We start from the raw sequence: 18,201 nt of genomic DNA on the forward strand, positions 1-18,201 counted from the left end.
CTCATTACAGCATTAAAGAATACTCCTCCTAATTGCAGTAGACAGTACTCTTCCAAAAACATACCATACATTACAAGGGCAACAAAGTCCGCTGCCGCAGTCTAATAACCGCAGCTAATACTGGCAGCATTCTCCTTTGTATAGCTACATTTCTATTGTTAAAGAATGAATTTAGTGTTTTAGCAGTAACGGAATAAGCAATTAAAATAAAAAGTTAAACCCAACAGCTGGGGCATTTGACATCTTTTACGAAGTCACTGGCATAATGCCAATGTTTGGCTATACCTCACCCTTGAAGAAAAGCGTAAGCCAGGAAACAGTATTAAGGCTTTATGATACTCCAGAGATTAATTATTCAGCTATGACAAACGACGTTCAGGAAGGCACTGCTCAACTCTTACTCTGACTTGTTATTCTTGTTTTATGACTGCCTCTTCAGCGTGAAGATTTTCTGTTGCTCCCAAGTCACCCAACCTAACTATGCCACTATTCACGTCTAATTTAAAAGACAAATACCGAAGACAATCTAATTTCTATTCTGGGTCAACAGCATGCTGACACAAAGCCAGGAACACACAGTAGCGCTGTGCTCTACTACTTATTTGCAGTCAGGAGGGTTCCATCAACTACGAGCTGGACTGACCTGAATAATGAAAGCTTACAGCATATGCATAGCCTTTGCTGGTTTGCAGTCACTAGCGCTATTATACCGTTCGGTTGTGATGCCTGCTTTATGGAAGACACATGGACGCTTTCTCATTCCTCAGCTGGCCAGTGTGTGCAAGCTGATGAAAAGCTATAAGGAGGGTTTGCCTCATACTGCATCACCCTGTTGAAAAGCAACGTGATGATTCCAAAGAAAAAAATAAAATAGTCTGGTGGATATATATAAATATTTATTATCAGTTTAACTTCATTTTACTAGAAGTCTTTAAACAGTTTTTCTTTTTTGCCAAAATGTTGCATCTCTTGACACAGCGTCATAGCTTCCCTGCACTGGGAATGCACAGCTTACACTTAGATTCCAAAACAATCTATTCAAGATGAAGAACCTTCAACTTTAGTGCACATGGAGCTATTTAAAGATTGGTAAAAAGACACCCCCCCCTTCCCCCTCCCAAATTAAGAGTCTGTTACAAAGACATTTCATTACCAAAAAGTGAATATACAAATGCTAAAAAAATGCTGGCTTGAAAAAGTGATTTCAGAATTTACTGTACACATTGTAACAATTTATTATATAAGCTGCTTCTACATGCAAGCAGATCTTACATTTGGTGTAAAACATTTATACACATTCTTTACAATTTGTACATATTTAAATGGCTGTATCAAACAACACTGCGCTATGGAATTTTGGAAGCGAACACCTAAGATTGGGAGGAGAAAAAGACAAGGTTTATAAAACGTGAACAAAACCCGTGACACTGAAAAGCATCTAGACTTAGGCTTAGTCTTGTTTGGTTTGGCTTCAGGTTATTCAGGCAGACCCAGATTTTCCTTCTAGCGCACAAAAGTAACACCAATGCAAAACAGAGTAAGGCAACTATTCAACCAGCAGGCTGTACCCGTCACTTAGAATGGCTTATTGGTAAAATGCCTTTTTAAAAATTTTTATTTTTTGCCAAAATGTGTATTTTCTAGGCACATTTTAGCAAAAACTGCATTTTGGCTTTTCTGCTTGCTTATGGCATGAAATGAATTACTGTAGTTGGTGCCCATTGTGAACAGGGTGGTGGCTTTTTTGTTTTGAAAAGCCCAGGCCTCAAATGATATTTCAGTAGTATGAAAGAGGACACCGGGCCACGTGATAAGAGATGATGATCAAAGCACAGAGTTTGTGTGATAACTAATGATGTTATATTCAGTACTTTTGTCACCTTTTAGTTTGCATTAGAAGGTAACAAAAAGTAAACCCAAGCCAATAGGATACCATACTACTACATGAAGACCTGAGCTTAGCTGGAATTTGGGGACTTCTACTAGTTTGGGTTAGATGTGGCGGTGTCCCCTCTGCTGAAACACTTCAAACTCTCAGAGGGGTAAAAGGGAAGCTGGCCCTGTACAGCACTGAGGAACACCAGTGCCTTATGGCATAACGTCGGGCGGGCGTCAAAGTGCTGGTATGGAAAACTGTTTTTCACACCTTCCTGAATGGCTCTTTCCTTGTTTGTCTTTTTATACAGTGCATAGCGAGAAAGAGAGCCTGACATAAGCTCTGAGGTGTTGTGCCACAAGTACGAGATTTAGTTAGAAGATAAAAAAGAATGAATGATATTTACCAGAAGTCATAATGGGAGCGGTATGCCATGGCTGCGTATGGGAAGCAAAACTTAGAACAACGTGTTCATTCAGGAGACTATCACGAACATGTACCAGAAACATATACGAATATAATTCCTCCTGGCTACTGAATCTCTAGAGAGCTGAATTGAATATAATGAGTATTAAAGTCATCTTCTCAAGCTTGTCTGCTTTCCCTCTTTAAAAAAAGATATAAATTTGTAACTCTGATGTTGATTAAGAGTTTTTGGAAGAACATCTAATAGACGCAAGTCTGCATGAAGTCCACGGCAACGTATCAGTTTGATAATTTAGATCCCTAAACTGACAGCATTATGTAGCTGTTTTTATTTAAATAATGTTACAAATGGGAGAGCATTCAAGGTAAGAGAACCCTAATCTTATGATTTAGGCCGATGAAGTAAAATTTTAAATAATTCTTTTTTTTTTTTCTACAACTGATTTTTGCTGTTGTTGGGGTTTTTTTTGGTGGGTTTTTTGGCTGGCAAAGGCTAACAAGTTTTTATTGGCATTGCCCCGAAATCAGAAAAGCACTTCAGAGTTGTTCTTTATTGTTGACTACTCCTTATTCTCTACATCACAGGAAAGCGGCTGAGTGCCTGCCTCAGCTTCTGTGCAATCTGAAACAAAGAAACAGAACATATTTAATATGTAGTCACTTTATACTATGCAGAAATAAGACTGCAGGCTAAGAAATTAAACAAGTTGTTCCCTCATTTTCTGAAAAACTGCAGTTTTCACTGCAGATTTTGTATATGTAGGAGTCTCAAAGCATTCCATTATAAAGACTTTTCTTCTCGTATATACACTTTTCTGCCTTGCTCATTTTGTGCTTTCACCGCTCAGGCTGTGTTGGAGAAAGTATTGTAGGCAGGGCTGTCATCCTGCCTATTAGGTTATCAAGCACTGCACTATGCAGGAGGGCTACAGGAACAAAGTCAGACTTTTCATGAAATTCATTTCTCTACTGAAACAAGGCCACACATCAGAACAGAGCTCCTGGGCTCGCCCCACACCTCTCATGGTAGCCAGCACCCCAACGTGTGAACATGGATCTGGTCCCTGTAGTGGGGCAGAAAGGATTGGTACAAGGAGACTGGTAAGGCTGCAACCAGAAGAATTGGGATAGAGTGGACAAGAGACTGAAAGAAGGTAAGGAGAAACCTATGCCTAACCCCATCAGATGTGTCAGAGAAACTGAGCAAGGTGACCTGATGGGGGACCTGAAGTTCTCATCCACTGAAGATACCTCTGAAGCCCCACTGGCACCTTTTACTGCTGTGAAGGGTAACCAGTTGCTTACATTACTCCTTTAAGTGACAGAAGTCAGCTTCCAGCACAAACTCACAGGTTTTACCAGCATATCACATTAGAAAATTTGTTCTCAGGTTTCATTTAAAAAAAACGTAACGAATACATGCGTAAGAACAATTTTAAATGAGAACTAAGGTTGTAGGTCAAGTGCTCAGAGTTAATAAGTCACCTAAACCACTCCAGTCCCCCCTGCTCCACACTTGTATACATCAGGCTTTAAGTCACAGAAGCTTCCCTTCGTCCTCCCATTCTATGGGAGGGAAGTTTCATTCAAACGGTTTATTGTTGTATTCAGTGCAGCAGGTCTGTCTTACTGCATATCACAGAACTAAAATTCTTTGTAACCTTAGTGCTGGCATTGGGGGGGAAAAAAATCAAGCTGTCAACAATAATGTTTCCAACACTGGTTTTTAGGTCTAATATGACATAGTCATGAATGTAGGAATAGTATCTATAGGAAAATATTTTAACTCATTCTTTGTCCTTTCATTTTTTATATGTACAATTCTTCAAATATCTGCTCTCTGGGAGAGGCTCATACAAAAAGATGATTAAATACTGTCAGTATTTCTTATAAAAAGTAGCAGCACAGTATGTGCCAGGAAAATGGCACTGAAATACTACATCTTACCGTTTCATAAAACTGTGCCTGCTGCTCCAGATACAGACGAATGACACTGTTGTAGTCATAAATCCGGTTACTGTGGAAGTGATTCATCTCAGCTGCAATTAGACCCAGGAGGCAAATTATTTAAGAGAAGCATTCGTAATTAGGAACAGTTTCACTCAGTTCAGATTAGTTACTGTGCAACAAGCTCAGTGTCCAGCCCTACCAGCATAGTTACTGTTCTCATGCTTCCACAACCTGTTTTGCCTGCAGCACTCAAGTTATGATGGAACTGTTTGTAAAACTGGTAGGGTGTCAATTACTCACTGCTAAAATACGGACAATTCCTGGATAAAGCCAGGTTCTTGTTACAATACTCAGGTGTACAAAGATTTGATAAAGAATACAAGCAGGATTTTCTTCTGCTGAGGTAACTGCTCTTTCCTGAAGTGTTTCCAACAGAATTTGGCTAGGACATTCAGATTTCCAAGAGTATAGATATCAAGTTGTAAGCCACAGCTGCAAATATTTAGCTCAAAAAAAAGATACAGCCAGTAGTGTTTGACTCATTCTTGACTGAGGCCATTTCAGTAGAAACCTGAGAAACAGCATTATTGAATCCATGACACCTTTCACCACTTTCTGCATCTCTTGCCAGATCACAGCTTATGGCTGAAATAAAAAGTTAAATATATTTTGAGATACCAATAGAAGGAGAAGAAATATTCTAGATTGTAAAAGTCATCCTAGAGGTCTATTCCATGATGACCACTTATACAGCACAGTCCTCTTGCATCACTGCGACCAGGAAGGAGGGGGTGGGGAGTTTTCTTTTTTGATTTTAAAATCATTTTTGTGTGCTGCTCTGACTTTGTCCTGTAAAATACTGAGTACTCTTGGCTTTAAGTCAGCTAAAGAAGATGCAACTCCCTCAGCAATGAGTAGTCCCACTGAAGTCAGTAACAGGATGCACTTAAGGGCTCGATATCCTGCAGGACTGAGCCCTGACTCCTCACTTTCCCGGTTTTTCAAGTGCAGTGGGCTACGTCTCATATTTATAACATCTCTAACCTAAAGAGGAAAAGGTTCATTCAAAGAACATCCAGGAAATAAAATCTTATGCACAAGAACATGAATCTCAACTGGATCATGTCTGACTAAACCATGAGTCAGCACGTGATGAACTGCTTCCTCCACCAGGGCCCATGTTTTTTCTTTGAACCATTATCACTTCAAAGTGAAAGAATCGGGCTGGGGTGGTTGGTTGTTGGGGTTTTTTTGTGGTTTTTTTTTCCTTTAATTGCATTTCCAAAACATGTATCTTTTGCAATAGCAATATGAGATTTGAAAGAAAACAATAGCAAAATAACTGCAATTTTAGGAAAATCTAAGCAGGTCACAGAGGAGGAAAAAAAAAAAAACCCAAACCAAAACATAACCATGCCTAGCTCTTATTATTACTCCTGGTAGAACAAAGATTCTGTTTCAAAGTCTGTTACTTAAGAGATGTCCTTCAGTGGTCTACAGCATTGCCATTTAGCCCCAAATTTGGTTTACCTTGTAGTGCATAAGCCATGGTGCTCACACGTTTCACCATGTTCTGTTTGTCTTGTGGCGTTATTTTACTGGTTGCAACTAATTTATCACTTTCCTTCACTTTTTCTATTGCTCCCTGTAGAAACCAAATGCAGAAAGATTAAGAGTGTAGTCAACTTAAAGGTCTTTATAGTCATCTGAAATGCCACTGGCCACATTTTGAGCTTGCACGCTATACACATACATATACATACACATGCACAATGACCAATTCTGCCTTCCCACATTTTCACCCCAAGTTTGTTATTTCACTCTATTGCTTTCAAGAGCCCTGACGGCTTGCAAAAAGTGACTTCAAACACAGGCATGAACACAGTCCCTAGCAAATTGAGTTTGGTAAAGGCAGTAATACACAAGGATATATACAGAAAGGACAAAAGGACCAAGTTTCAAATACAGCTGACCAACACAACAGACATCCAAAAGCCTCAAACTATCAAATGCCTGTAGAACCTTATTTGCACATTATACAAGATGAGACAACAGAAACTGTTTTCCAGGAGACTACAACTCATTGCAATTTATAACTTTTGATTCAGGAAAATCCTTGCGTCACATCAACAACAAGCATAAAAAGAAATGCCTCCCCCATCACAATGGATTTGTGCCAAACAACATTGAAGAGAATCTATTGACACGTCTCTTGGCAGTAGGCTTATGTTTCAAGTTTTAAAAACATTTCTTCTCCTGTTATGGTATTTTTCCCCAAGGATTCTGTGGGATGAGGGACTGTAAGTGTCCTGAAGAAAGAACACACAAATCTGATATGCTTTTATCTTTGTTGCTCTCGGAAGTATGTTCTTGTTTTATACATTTAACACTTCAAGTGGTAAAAAAAAAAACCCCAACCAAAAACCCCACCCAAAAAACTTGTGTACTTGTTTAATACTTCAAAATTTTTAGTTTCCTGAAATATGTTACAACAGGTACATGAACATAATGAAAACTCTAGGACCAAAAAAAAAAAAAGGCAGAATATCCAAAACTACACACAATGCTAAATTTATTGCTTTATTATTTGATGGCTTTCACGTTACAGAGAACAAAGTGGTTGTTTTTTGTTGCTGGTGGTCGTCCCGTGTCATCGTGGCCCCCCCCCCCCCAAGTTAGCTCTATTCTCTATTTTTTAATATTAAAGAAACTTCTAGCCAGTGCATGATTATTTATCACATATCAGGAAGCTAGCCATGTAAGTGTACACAATTTTTCCTACAATATTGGTATGGTTTAGTATCAGCTACCACGTAAGACTCAAATACTACAGATTTACACTACTGCTATTCACCACATTGGGACATGAAGTTAACCTGAAGAAAATCATGAAGCTTCTAGTGCTCTACTATAGCAGAAAGTCATGACATTCATGATATTCTCAAATCTCGAGACAAGTTCTGGCTTCCCTCCTCTCTAAGTACTTTTTATTTTAAAAATCAACATGCCAGTTTCACAGAAACTTTCAGTGTTTCTGGAAGCAGGGGCCAGGCTGCTGCACAAATGCAGTGTACCATACCACCGCTTTTGTTGCTGTAGATCTTCCTACTGCCCAACCCTCAAAAGGAAAGGCCCCTCACATACCTTATGAGCTGCTATGATGTCAGGGAAGCAACCAAGAAATCCCTTATATTCATGATTTGTTTCCATCAAAAAGTGAAGATCTTTCTTCGGCTAATAAACAAAGTGTAAGCATTAGTAAAAGTATCTGTGGCATATTAACATCACAGAAAAGAAACTATGATGCCAAAAGAGGGTGAAGGGAAAAAAGGGAAGGAAAGAATAGAAAAAATCCAAACCAAAATCTTAATTGTTTGTTGCAAGTTTTTCATATTTAAAAAGGTCCTTATTAAAATATAAGCTCTTTGGAGTAAGGTACTGAGCACTAGTGTGAGCAGATGCCTCTGTTTTGTTTTACTCAACACTAGCTTATGAAGTGAGGGGTTTTGCCTCAAATTTTCACTGAAGAGGAGTTACCGGTCCTAGTAATAGCACTATCAAGCAACAATCTCATTACATATACAGATATGTAGATGCACAGGTACATCTCCTTAGTCGCTGACTTGGAAAGCTGTTCTAAGAACTTCCAGACACAACCTTGAGATCAAGAGGATCTGCGTTTTGGAGACTTAAAGCTTAATACACTAAACATCAATTTATGACTTGAATGCTGACACCAGTCAGGATTTATTTAAGCTAGATTTTTACTGAAGCAGGCAATTGCATGTCAAGACAATGAAACGCAGCAAGATCTGGATCCTGTAGACATTTGGGGAATGCAGGGGGAAGGTAGAAACCCTATCCTTGATTAAATCTCATTCTTTTGTATCAGTAACGAAGACAGCTCACTGACATCAGAAGACAAACACATTTAAAGAGGAAGTAATCATTTTAGTATTTTAGAAACCAGAACGCGATCTTTCTGATCCAAGAGAAATGCCCTCCCATCACATCCCCCTTAAGTTGACACATAGTAGAAAAGAAGATGAAAGTGCATTTAAAAGTATTAGTAGCAATTTCATTTGCAATGCAAATGCATTCATAATACTCCTACCTGATCTGCTACAAGACTGGCGATTTCTTCATAGGTTTTTCCTGCTTCTGTTATTGCTCCATTGAGATCAGATTCTCCTAAAAGCAAACAGTGTTCAAATTACAGTAAGTCAATTGCAGTAAGAAACTTGCCTTGATTCAAGGCAAATATCTAAAATAGCTTATTTTACAATAATAAATGCCTAGTCATCATTTTATAACCAGCAGTAATAAAGAAGTTAGAAAAATAATAGTAGTTTTTATACCATTAAAGAACAAAAACTCTGAAGATCTTGTAGAAAATGAAAGCTAAAGCGACCACATAAACACTGTTCTACTATAGTACTACATTATTCACTTCTACATTTCATAATTATATGTAGTTTAAATACACAGGTATTCCCCCACACGGAGCAACAGGAAGCCTACCAGAATGGGGGGGAAGGGAGAATGAGGAAGGTGACACTAGAAGATAGACTAACAAAGCTGAAGAGACACCTGCTGTTCTGATTTTTAGTAAATTATTTTCATACCTGATAAGCAGTAAATTCTCCACAATGCCTTATGGAGCAGTGATGCTAGCCCTAAGCTCTCCAACAGTCCTGGACCGTAACTGTTAGAAGGTCAGAGAAGCAGAAGGAGGGCCAACTAACTTTTTTCCTTGCCAACAAGATTTCTGACCCTTTAGGGAACTCTTGGATAATATTTTCAAGCTCTGTAAGAACTGCTGCTTTTGAGAGAGAGTTTCTAACTTTCATCATCATATGAAATAGACCAAAGGGCCCCACAAATTACACTTAAAAATACAGACATCACCACAAATCCTAAGCTAGACAACACCACAAGCGCTCATAACACTATTACTAGCAGGACATGGCTATGTGGGACAAAGATGGAAACAAGCCTTACATTCTTGTTTTTTTCAGGCCACTTCACCTTCCCAAAACACCACAGGTTTTTTCCATCCTTGTTAGCTTCTCCAAAGCATGTAGTCAACAGTACGAAAAGCAAATTGAGGCAGAGAAAGGGGAAGGTATAATTTGCAGATATTGGATATCAGTTTAAGAAAAAATGATTTTTCTCATCCTTTCAGACATGTCTTGATATTAGGCAGCAGTTAGTCTTTTACAAGCATTTTGATTTATTCCATAGACATTAATCAGTGACTTAATTGAAAATTACCAAACACTGATTTCATTAATGATTCATTTTAACATTAAAGTACCTTCTTTTACTACAACATATGGACTAATCTATGTTAGAGATTTATTAGATAGGATTCCTTCATTTTAGCATGTCCTAAAGGAAACAAGGTAATGACTGAATGTTGCTTCAGTTCTATCAATCAATTCTTACTTTCCATTAGACTGGTTTCATAAAGCCAAAAGCTTTGAGGGAAAGCTACTGATCCTAAGAACTAGTAAGTCCAGCAACACAAACACTGCTAAAGAAATACATTATTTTTCTCCTATTTGAGCCTGTCTGGATAAAATAAAAATAAAAACAACATGAAATCCCATTGTGAGATTTAAGAGGTACATAATTCAGAAGATGTCTTCACATTGTTGTAAAACAAAAACATTTCGGGGAGATCAATTTCATTATTTCAGGTAGACTGAAATAATGAAATTATTTCAGAATCCCCCATGTCTGCTCAGAAGTAACCTTGAAGCAACTGCTGCTTAGGCAACTGACTCCTAGATTTTGGGACAAAACATGGTGTGGCTTTAATTAGAGTCAGAAGCCAGGTTGGTCTAGATGTTGCTGTTCATTTCATAATGCCATAAAAGACGATGACTCTTCCTATCTGAGCAAAAATAAAGAGGAAGAGTATGTATATTTGAGTAGAAAGAGAAAATCCTCCCCTTTTGTGCAGAACTCACTCAAAGGACCTTCATAGACTGGGGCTCCTAAGAACCTAGACAAACCCTCCCAACACCTATCCTCTTCCATTTGGGGGCAGCAGGGCACAAAGCCAGCTTGTAGAAGGCACAGGGTGCATTAAGTTTCTACTACTAGCAGAGGCATTCACACTCTTCCAAAAGTAGGGCTAAGGGATAGTATATTTAAAAGTTGTTCCAGACAGTGGATCCCGACAACAGGCGGGCACACAAATGGTAGAAGAATATCTGCAGCTCCTCACACTGCATCCTTTTCTTCTACAATCTCTTTTTCAGGTAGCGCCAGGGCAGCCTTCAAGAGTCAGATTTCATCTCTCACCTGCCGCACCCTCCAAATTCTAATACACATTACCAGCAGTGTCATGCCATGCTCACTCCCTACACCAGGCCACCTTGTCAGAGATACGGCATGCGCCCCACATGCTCACCCGTCAGAGTAACTTGAATTCCAGCAGCAGATTGCTCCCAATCACTGTTGGCAGCATGGGTTTTGGTCAGAGTTTTGTTACTTGGACAAGACCAAGTTTCTAGCATTCTCAGCTTCTGAACCGATGCGAAGCTGGGAATGGGCTTCTTAACGCAAGCAGTGAAAGCTGAGCTGGGTCCCAGTGCAAGGATATACCAGGATGTCAGGGGTTCTTTAATCAATGGAAAAGCAGAAAGCCCCACATGCTGCTGACATTTACAGCAAAATTAGGGCAGGGTACATTACATATATCCCCACGAGAAACAGAGAGGGCTTAAAAGCGTTGACTAAAGATAGTTGTAAAAAGACCAGTTAAAATGGCCAGTAATATTCTACAGATATTTTAACCTAACGACGAGGAGAGACTGATATTTTCATTGATTTACAGGCCTGCATGCTATCATAGGGAGATGAAGGAAGATGTAAAACTACGAGGAGTCTTTTGGAGATGTTCAGCAGAGCATCTCTTAGCAGTTCAACTGCTTGGTAAATGCCAGTGATTATCACCTCTGAGGGAATATACCAGGCATATTGATGGAACTAATATTCTGTAAGGCTGGATTAGGGCAGCAGATTTTTTTTGTCAAGAAGTGTTTTTGTTTTCTTTTCTTTTCTTTCAAAGCATGTTTTAACAGAATCCAGGAATAGGAAAAAGATCAAGTTTGATGTATTAGGGAACTACTGTGGCAAGATTTTTCTTGACAAATACACCTCAGACTGATAACCTTCAGCACGCAAGCAGCTTGGAAGACAAGATGTGCCTGTTGCTAGCTGGCAGGATAGTGAAACTTGCATGTAACTGCCTAACAAAATTCCTGAGGGGTGATGTAGGATTAGATCTTACTATGGTTGAATGGCATACCACCACCATTCACATTCTCTTAATATAGGAGAAAGACTCACCCAGATTTGGTGCCGCAAAAGAGAAGCCATGCTATTTAAGGCTGCGTTAATCTATGAGCATCATATGATGCAATAGGATAGGCAACATAGTGTCAGGCTGCAAGCCACTTCCAGGCATATTCTGGAACTGTCCAATATGCATTTTTGGACCATAGAATCATAGAATCATTTAGGTTGGAAAAGACCCTTAAGATCATCGAGTCCAACTGTTTATAGTATTAACTGACAGAGGAAAGATCTAGATCTGGTAGTACACGTCTAGCTGACCAAACCATTAAAAAAATTCCAATTTTTCAGGAACAGATTAATTCAACAAATTTTATTTCACACATTGTGGATGTAAATATTAGATGACAGGCATCTGATTGTTCATGCCTTCTGAGAGTTGATATTGTCAGCATTATTTCTTATGCTTTTGAAATTCAAGAAGTTTCAGGGAAAGGTGCCAGCTTCAATGCTATCAGTAGAACTCTGCACAACTGATTTCATACTTTGTGAATCTCATCTAATTTTTCCTTTAGTTCACTTCTGTTTGTGGTTTTACAGCAGGATCATACTTTCAAAGCACATGTTCTTAAAATTGATCAGTACATAGGCCCATGGCCAAGTTAAATGAGAACCTCTCAATATGTCCTTAATAATTTTAAAGGTACCCTTGCCTCTGCAAATACTGGGGACAGATTCCTAATATGCACTGTGGCTGGCAACTAATTGATAAGGCTCATTTGGCAGCATAAGAAAACGAGCTTGAGTGAGTCAGATTAACAAGTGCATCTTGCCCAGTGCAATCTTAAACATTTTAGACTGGAAATCAGAAAAGAAGGCAGTAGACAGTCACCACACATAATAAGGCTTTGCAGAGCAAGCAGGCAGCACTGACAAAAGAGGTAAGGACAGTAGATACATCCCATCCTAACTGCAAATGAACCAACTAACAGTGTATTCAGTATGTCAGAAGTCAGCTACTAGGAGCTAGAAATGTTCGTGTCATCAAATCAGTCATTGCAATCTTCAGCGGCCTATATGCTTAAACTTCCAGAACTCAAGTATTAAAACAAAAAACAAAAACAAACAAAAAAAAGGATGAAGAGATTCAGCTCCCAACAGAAACTGAACTGAGTGCCTTTAAGTATGGCTGAAGGAGCCATTCCTCTTTACCGATGGTCCAGAAAAATCATACCCCATACTCAGCCTAGCTAGTACTTCATTTAAGGAACAGGTCCAGTGCCTTCTTTTAAATACTGAGATCAGGAAAGCTGCATCCTATCAGTTTAAATCCAGGTCCTTATGTCTCTTGCATAGAGTCTGCTTAATCCACAGACCTGTACCTCAGGCAAACCATCAAATGAAATGGTACACCAACAGCAGGCAGGACAGAGTGAGGGCAGCAGCGATGAAGACGTTTAAAGCAACAAGTGCACTGCACTTATTCTCTCTTCCTGGGAACTCAAATTAAAAACCAAAGAATCCCATATATTATTATTTCTGAAAAAAATACACTGGTGTACCAGTTATTAAAAAGAACAAAATACATGGAATCAGGACAAAGGCATCAGCGGGAAGGGCATTTTCCTCAGCAAGATACTAGGGTGCAACCAGGTACAACTGGGCAAACAGCAAAGAGAAACACCCTTGCCTTGTTCCCAAGCATCATGGGATCTCTTTTTTCACACCATTTGAAGATACTGGAAATCAAATTGAAGCTTTCCTTCGTAAGGTTGAGCTGCAATTTTGCATTTTAGCTTTAAGCCATATTGTTTTCCCTTTACCCTGGCAAAAGAACGTGTGTTATAGTTCAAGCAATTTTCAGTCCTTTCAAGAATTCTTGCTACAGATTGTATCTGGCTAGGATTTACAGTTTTCTAACCCATGCTAAGAGTACATAACTATGCAAATCCCCTACTTGGTTCTCACATCCAAAAGTAACATTTTAGGCAACATGCTATGCTCCAATTCTAACTAAGCAGTCATCCTGTTGAAGTACAGGACAAAGATGAGAACAAACTACAGGGACTATGCCTATTTCCAGTGTTACCAGCAGCAGAGAACCTGAGTTTCAAAAGTGGTTGCATTTTAATACATGGTTTATGGGGCAAAAAGCTTTAAGAGTACAAAGCAAGGGATAGATGAGTAGTCAGAGTAAGTACTGGTCAACTAAAAGTTCTACGATGGAAAGATTTCAGGAAGCCTCTATGCTATAACATTTAAGGTTTTAGAACAGAGCAATTTTGCTATTAAGTCTAGGAAAAAAAAAAAAAAAGAAAACACACATTTGACAAAAGAATCCCCAAGAAAATGGACTCAATTAGCTCCCTCTGGGATATGAGGAAATATTTTCCAGTTATCTGGAAAACATCAGCAGAACTTAACATATCAAAACAGGATTTTATGTTTGGCCTAAAGACTACATTTTAGGAGAACTTTGAGCAATTGATGCCTTCCTTTTCCCTCCCACAACTTTCACACCTAACACGACAGGCTCTATTCTGGGGCTCATGAAGGAGAAGGAAAGGTGAAATAGCCAAGTAAGAAAAGGCTACAGTAGCCAACCCTCCAGCCCACATAATGGTATACAAAAGTCTTGTAATAAGTTTTCCATCCCCATGTGGGGTTGTTGTTTCATGAAGTAAGTCACACAATAGTTCTGTGACAGATATTTTCAAGGCCACATTTTCTCCCCTTTCCTTTGATATCACAAGAAATGCTACAGCATGTTTTGTCAGTCAGGTCAGTGACCAGGTTATATACTAATGAGATCAAGATAAACTCCACCGCCATCATTAACCCACCACATGATTATACAGCGAGAGAAAACAAAATTGCAGACTAGAATATAAAAACCTCATAATACACACAGGGAAACAAGTTTTTAATATTTTTTCCAGAATCGTGTTTGACATCTAAAGTTCAAAGAGTAAAGCATTAAGATCTTTGGCAAAAAAATGTAGCATGATGTAATTAAAATATCTTTTGTTAAATAAAGTACAAATGAAGCTATAGAAGTACCTTGGTATCCACTGGTGCTGAAGACCAGTGCCAGGCTCTGCAATGCTTTTCCTATCTTCTGGTATTCCTTGGGTAGTGCTGAAAGGGGAAAAAGGATAGGGAAAAGGAGGGAAACAGAAGCAAAAACCCACAAGGGTAAGTGAGACTAAATCTGCAGCATATCCAAAACTTGATAGAAGCAGATGTCAAAAACAACTAGCATTTACAATCACATTCTTACCCCCTCCCCTGCTACAGACGTTCCAAAACTGGATAAAGCAATTGCAATCTGGATTCTTGAAAGCCACAAACAGTTGGGGAAACTGTGTGACTGCCATTAAAAAAAAAAAAAAAAAAAAAGAAAAAAAAAAAAGAAATCTCACTGCACTCCTAGCTCAGTCTTCCTATGCATACAGTGAGATTTTTTCCTCCCCCTCATGAGCAAGACTTCATCCTCCTTGGGGGGGGTTGGGGGGGGGAGAGGGGGAAGTGCTGCAGTGATATGGAGAATAGATCTCATTAATATTTTGAGAGGGGATTATTATACAGACCTATAATACCTAAACTCTCCTCAAATCATGGATTTTATATTTAAAGGCACCAGAAACCAAGATTATTCTAGGGATAAAAATTGATGCAAGTATCTGAAAAATAAAATTGTTTTTTATAATCTATTTACTGAAAACGTATGCATAAATTGCTTCATCACAATGAAGTCAATAAGCTGTGATTTATGAGTGCATTCATTATTAACACTTTGAATACCATCACCCCAGAGGCCTAAAAAGCAATCTGAAAAGTGAAAGCAATTTTTTTTATAAGCTATCTATGGAAGCAGAAAAAACCCAAGTAGGTACGCTTTTTGTTATCAAACATTGGTATTCAGAGGGTATATAGTCCAGGTAAATAGTTTTTTCAGTTGCTCTAGCATCCCACACAATCTGATTTTCACAAAGGAACAGCTTTGTGTGGTAAAAAACAACACAAAAAACAAAACTCAAAAACCAACCCTCCAAACCGCATAATTTTATTGATTATCTTTGATCAAGTTCTTGCCCAGAAGTTAGATTATTTATGATAACTGGTATTTCTTATACAACAGGTACCATTCAGAGTACTGGAGTTCTGTTACCAGCCATTAACTTGTTACTGAATTCCCAGTGGAAACTTCAGTGAAGAATGTTTGGTTTCTTTTCACTTGCATTTAAGAAGTTTCCACTGTCGGTCATTTTAAATATCATAGAATGGAATGCATGTAACTATTGCTCAGGAAGTGCCAAAAATATTTCTGACTAGCAGTTGGGACTAGAGCTGACAGAGAACTTAAAACCTAAGAGACTACTGAAATTCTTCAGTTTTGCACGTCCTGATTTACCAGTCTCCTTTTTCTATTCAGTATGAATGTCTGGAAAGTTAAAAGTTAAAATTTTCAACACAATCACATATGACTTACTGCATTTATGCTAACTAATTAATAGCTCTAAGTATTAGAAGAGTCATTCCATACCTAAAGCACTAGTATCATAAGTTTGGGGAGATTTTAGCAGTGAAGAAAATACTGAATTTCTACTGTAAGCACAAGTCACAGCCAGCCCTTAACTATGGTGAATTTGATCACTGCTTCTGTAACTGCAAAGCAACGCTATTCTCCTAGTCTCATCTGAGGGACCTTATTCCTTCCCCTGCCCTCCATTTCCCCCTCGGTATCATTTCCTGGTGAAGTGAGACCTGTACGCTGTCAGAGCTGTGTCCTGTGTTAGACTATTTTTGACCAGCAGGAGGGTCAGTGATGTGTAGAAGGAAACCCTCTTATTCAAAGTGGAGAAATGTAAATAATTTAAGGTTCACACCCTACAGATACTAAGGTCTAATGCAATCACTACCGGAAGAAACTGGGCTTCTATACTTCCCATTCCCTCCGGTCAGCCCCAAGATATTCAACTGCAGTGTTAGATTAGAAAGCAGCAAAGAGAACTCAGGAGATGTACTTACTCCCGAGTCTGGGAACAATGGTTTTTTGCTGGAGTTAAAAAGAAGGGGGGAGGAAAAAAAAGGAAAGAAAAAGATGGAGGAGATTTATGTGATAGGTCTTTTGTCACCAGACACTACAGCCTGCCCTGAAGTGTTTCTTATTATGATCCTCAGCTGTAGTACCTGCTTCCTTTCAATAGCTGCCTTGTGGTGGCCACAAACACTGAACACTGCTGTGGACTAGGAAATTAGAGCCCAGGCAGAGTCATAGGGACTTGGTGTGAAGTTCTGCAACCCTAAATATCTGTGGGAAGGAAGAGACAAGATAGGAGAAAAAGAATTGGGCTAAAGATTAAGTTAGAATCAAGTTGTTTTTTCTTTTCTTTTTTTAAACTAATTTCATCTTTAAATCACTCCTCCTGGCATGCAAGAATCCTAAGTAAGGGGCTAATAAAATGCAATCACTTATGATTTCATCAAATAGACCAGTCGACTTTGCCCGTGACACTAAAGTGTAGATAAATGACAAATATGAGAACCGGTCCAACAAGGGCTTTAGCTGGATTACTAGAATTATTTAACTTTTAATATTTTTAAACCTATGGGCAGGGACCAGATATTTCTGTTATGAGAGAAAGAAAAAAAAACCCAAAAGAGAGAAACAAAAAAAACTTGCACAATTCATACTCTCAGACACTGAAAGCAGCCAGCATGCCATACAATCCTCATGATAATTTAGGATTTTTCCTTTAGTTTTAAGATGTGCCTTGAATTATAAACAACAAAAACGACAAAAAACCAAAACAAAACAGAGAAAAGCAACACAGAAATGACTGCTGAGTTCAGAAGGGACACTTACGCCCTGTACACCTCTTCCAGTGCTCTTGTCCCACTGTCAGCAGCTCTTTAACTCCATCATCCATTGCTTTGGTGAACCTACCCACTGCATCACATTTCTGTTCTCTGTGGCATTTGGAAAAAGCAAAAACAAAAAGCATTTTGACAGATGCATTATGCTAACTTTCAATGCAATACTGAAATGTTTAGTAGTGTCAACTAGGTCTTAAAAAAAATAAAAATCAGAGAAATAAATGAACTCCTTGAAATCTCTGTCATTTCACTGAGGTCAGAATTTTCCTCTTCAGGTACAGGCATTTTTTATTCTATTTTTCCCCTTCTGTTAAACATGTGGTACTGGACTATCATTCTTACTATAGTTAGTTACCTTCAAAAAAAAAAAAAAAAAGGCTACTAGCTAAATATCCTCCCCAGCGAGATCAGATAATAACAGAACAGCAAATTCTGATGTGAGGAAAATGCATCCCTAGAGCACTTAACACAAATAGAAGGACCCCCACATTGACAGGAAAGTAGATGTTAGAGTAACAGAAGTAGCAAAATTCATACAACAATGAACAAATATAAAGAAAATAATTGTTCCAGATATTTTATTAAAAGTCTAAAATAGGTGAATAAAAAAATCAATATAGCAATTCTTCTAGGGAAATATATATGCATAACTTTATATTATGTTGACAATACCATTGTGTTCAGTTGTGTTAGAGAGGAAAAAAAAAGTCAGTGATGCTCAAAAGAGAATTATGAATTAGTATGTGCCTTTTTACCCTTCT

At 38.5% G+C, this 18,201-nt stretch overlaps 1 protein-coding gene across 2 annotated transcripts in view; it reads right to left on the reverse strand.

Moving 5' to 3' along the window:
* Positions 1-879: 879 nt before the first annotated feature.
* The window catches only part of SNX9 (sorting nexin 9), a 63,982-nt gene continuing 46,660 nt past the window's right edge, over positions 880-18,201 (reverse strand). For both annotated transcript variants that reach the window (XM_076333789.1, XM_076333788.1), the window contains exons 12-18: positions 17,430-17,533; positions 14,621-14,698; positions 8,367-8,443; positions 7,397-7,486; positions 5,783-5,897; positions 4,250-4,341; positions 880-2,924 (exon numbers count right to left, since the gene is read on the reverse strand). In XM_076333789.1, the coding sequence (XP_076189904.1) occupies positions 2,877-2,924; positions 4,250-4,341; positions 5,783-5,897; positions 7,397-7,486; positions 8,367-8,443; positions 14,621-14,698; positions 17,430-17,533 (604 nt within the window). In that variant the 3' untranslated portion in view covers positions 880-2,876. The remainder of the gene's footprint in view (positions 2,925-4,249; positions 4,342-5,782; positions 5,898-7,396; positions 7,487-8,366; positions 8,444-14,620; positions 14,699-17,429; positions 17,534-18,201) is intronic.

The sequence above is a fragment of the Aptenodytes patagonicus genome, chromosome 3, assembly GCF_965638725.1.
Source record: "Aptenodytes patagonicus chromosome 3, bAptPat1.pri.cur, whole genome shotgun sequence".
Taxonomy (NCBI): Eukaryota; Metazoa; Chordata; class Aves; order Sphenisciformes; family Spheniscidae; genus Aptenodytes; species Aptenodytes patagonicus.